This window comes from Equus asinus, chromosome 11 (assembly GCF_041296235.1).
Source record: "Equus asinus isolate D_3611 breed Donkey chromosome 11, EquAss-T2T_v2, whole genome shotgun sequence".
NCBI lineage: Eukaryota > Metazoa > Chordata > Mammalia > Perissodactyla > Equidae > Equus > Equus asinus.
The window spans coordinates 1,824,075-1,826,193 of record NC_091800.1 but is presented as its reverse complement, the minus strand read 5'-3'; the positions used below and the strand labels follow the sequence as shown (position 1 = coordinate 1,826,193).

The window sequence follows — 2,119 nt, the reverse complement described above, 5'->3', positions numbered from 1 at the left end:
GTGTGGCACCAGGAGGTGGTGTCTGAGCTGGACTCAGCCTCTGCCTCTGGCCCTGCCAGTGAGGGAAGAGAAGTCGGGCCCCTCCCAGTCAGGAAGCACATCAGTGGCTGAGCTGTCCCTTCCTGCCTGAGGCCTCAGTCTCCCCACGTGTCATCAGAGAGGGTTGGGTTACAAGGTCTCTTGCCTCAGTTGCTCTGCGCCCCCTGCTCTGGAGCCCAGAGACTGGCCCAGGTCTAAGTCCGGGCTCTGGATGGGCCTGCCCACTGGCAGTAGTGCAGCATTGCAAGAGGTGTGGAACAGGGGCTAGTGCTGGCCCAAGCGGGCTGTTTCTGATGGACTGCGGCTGTCTGCCTTCCAGGGCAATGTGCTCAACTGTCGGAAATGGAATGAGGTAAGCGGCTGTGGCCTCCCGGTGGGGAGGGTGGGGGTTGGAAATCAGAGACCCCCCCCGCAGTGGGCAGGACCCCCTCTGGCCCAATCCCCAGGGTGGAACATTTATTTGCACAGTTCGATATACAGAGATAGGGATCCTATGGCATTGGCGGGTGGGTTAAGGGCTGGCATCAAAGACTCCTTCCTGGAGGAGGAGCTATTTGGGGCCAAGTGTGAGAGCAGGCAAGTCCTGACTGGAATCGCAGGGAGGGAGGGTTCCCAAGTGGGCAAAGGCCCCAGACTGGCCATTGCCCTCTTCCTCAGCCCCTCCACGAGCCCTGCAGGGTCCCCCACTCAGGCCCTGTGGGCATCCTGTGCTTGCTCTGTCCTAGCAATTCAAACTGATGGAGGAGATCGAGCTGCTCCAGGAGGCTGCAAATCTGTACACCGTGCAGCCCGACGAGCACTTTGGGGCCTGGTTCCAGGCCGTGGAGCCCCTGAGCAAGGAGGAGAGGTGAGTCAGGTCAGGAGTTGGGGGAGGGCAGGGCAGACTTTCTCTGCTGACCAGCTCCAGAGCCCATGGCCATTGCTCCATGGTCAGCCCCTGATCTGATTGCATGGTGACCCCTGGGGCCCTTCGACTCCAGCTGCTGGCAGGCTCCAGGACGCACATGTGATGTGTGGCTCCTGAGAGCTCCCAGCTCTGCTCTGTCCTGTAGCTACAGCCTGTCCTGCCAGCTGGAGCCCCGATACCACTGGGTCAGAAAGATTCGACTCTTCTTCAAACACAAGAAGAACCGCTCAGGGCAGAGTGAGTGTCCAGACCGGCAGTGGCTGAATCCACGGGCTCAGGAAACATTCAGGCTGAGCGTGGGCCTGGGGAGGCAGACAGCTGGCCCTGGGCTCCAGCTCCACTGCTGAGCAGTCCCGTCCTGGGCAATTGCACTCACGTTTCTGGGACTGGTTTCCTCCTCTGTGAAGTGGGTGACGCTAAATATCAGCCCCTGTGTCAGGGACAGATGGGGTGCTTTTGGCTGAGCACTGAGCACAGGGGTGGAGCACAGAGCGCAGTGGGGGCCGGGATGGGGTGTGCACTGTGGTTCCAGGGCAGGCCGCTCAGGAAATGCCTCTCTTTCTCCAGACACCAGACCCCTAACCAAGGGCCCAGTGTTGGTGGCCGATGACCCTCCTGAGACCAGCTGAGCTACAGCGGGGACACAGCATTGACACTCAGGGTGCACTGGGCCACCTCCTCTGATTCTGATGACGAGAACCTTGTGATCCGTTTCTTGGGGTCCCCTGTTGGCCACGAGGGAAGGCACCAACCCCTCTTCTCCCTCCCCCCTTTTGCCCAGCACCGATTTCCCTATTTGGCAGGGCCATATTTTGTTGTCAATGGTAAATGCTCTGTTTGAGTATTATATTAAATTGTCGCTTCTTTCTAATCCTGGGAGTGGAGGTGTGAGTCTTTCGCTCGCAGCGCTCATGGAAACCAGATCCAGAAACTCACATTCCTCCTCGAATTTAGAAATCTCCCAGAGTGAGCAGCTCAGTTTGTGTGGAGAAGGGAGAAGTGCCAGTCCCCTCCCTGGCTACTGAAAGACATGCCCAAGTGCCCCTCCCGCCGAGGACAGGATCTTTGCAGTGTGGTTCAGCCTGTCCAGGAGCAGAGATGGCCCTTCCGACCTCTTGGGACTAAGCGGTTGGAGGCGTTTTCTCAGGCAGAGCCACAACCACTAAGCTGGGC

General features: G+C 59.0%; 1 protein-coding gene across 1 annotated transcript; it reads left to right on the top strand.

Annotated features, from left to right (window-relative positions):
- The first annotated feature begins 345 nt into the window (after nucleotides 1–345).
- On the top strand, nucleotides 346–1,746 carry LOC139046550 (ral guanine nucleotide dissociation stimulator-like). Its single transcript, XM_070520246.1, has 4 exons — nucleotides 346–391; nucleotides 765–886; nucleotides 1,092–1,183; nucleotides 1,514–1,746. The coding sequence occupies exons 2-4, from the start codon at nucleotides 777–779 to the stop codon at nucleotides 1,573–1,575; spliced, it is 264 nt and encodes an 87-aa protein (XP_070376347.1). The 5' UTR covers nucleotides 346–391; nucleotides 765–776; the 3' UTR covers nucleotides 1,576–1,746.
- The last annotated feature ends 373 nt before the right edge of the window (nucleotides 1,747–2,119 follow it).

Bases quoted from the DNA above. Each gene is read 5' to 3' on its own strand.
- LOC139046550 (XM_070520246.1), top strand. From the start codon at position 777: ATGGAGGAGATCGAGCTGCTCCAGGAGGCTGCAAATCTGTACACCGTG. The intron at 887-1,091 runs GTGAGTCAGGTC...TCTGTCCTGTAG, and splicing joins CCCCTGAGCAAGGAGGAGAG to CTACAGCCTGTCCTGCCAGC. The intron at 1,184-1,513 runs GTGAGTGTCCAG...CTCTTTCTCCAG, and splicing joins GAAGAACCGCTCAGGGCAGA to ACACCAGACCCCTAACCAAG.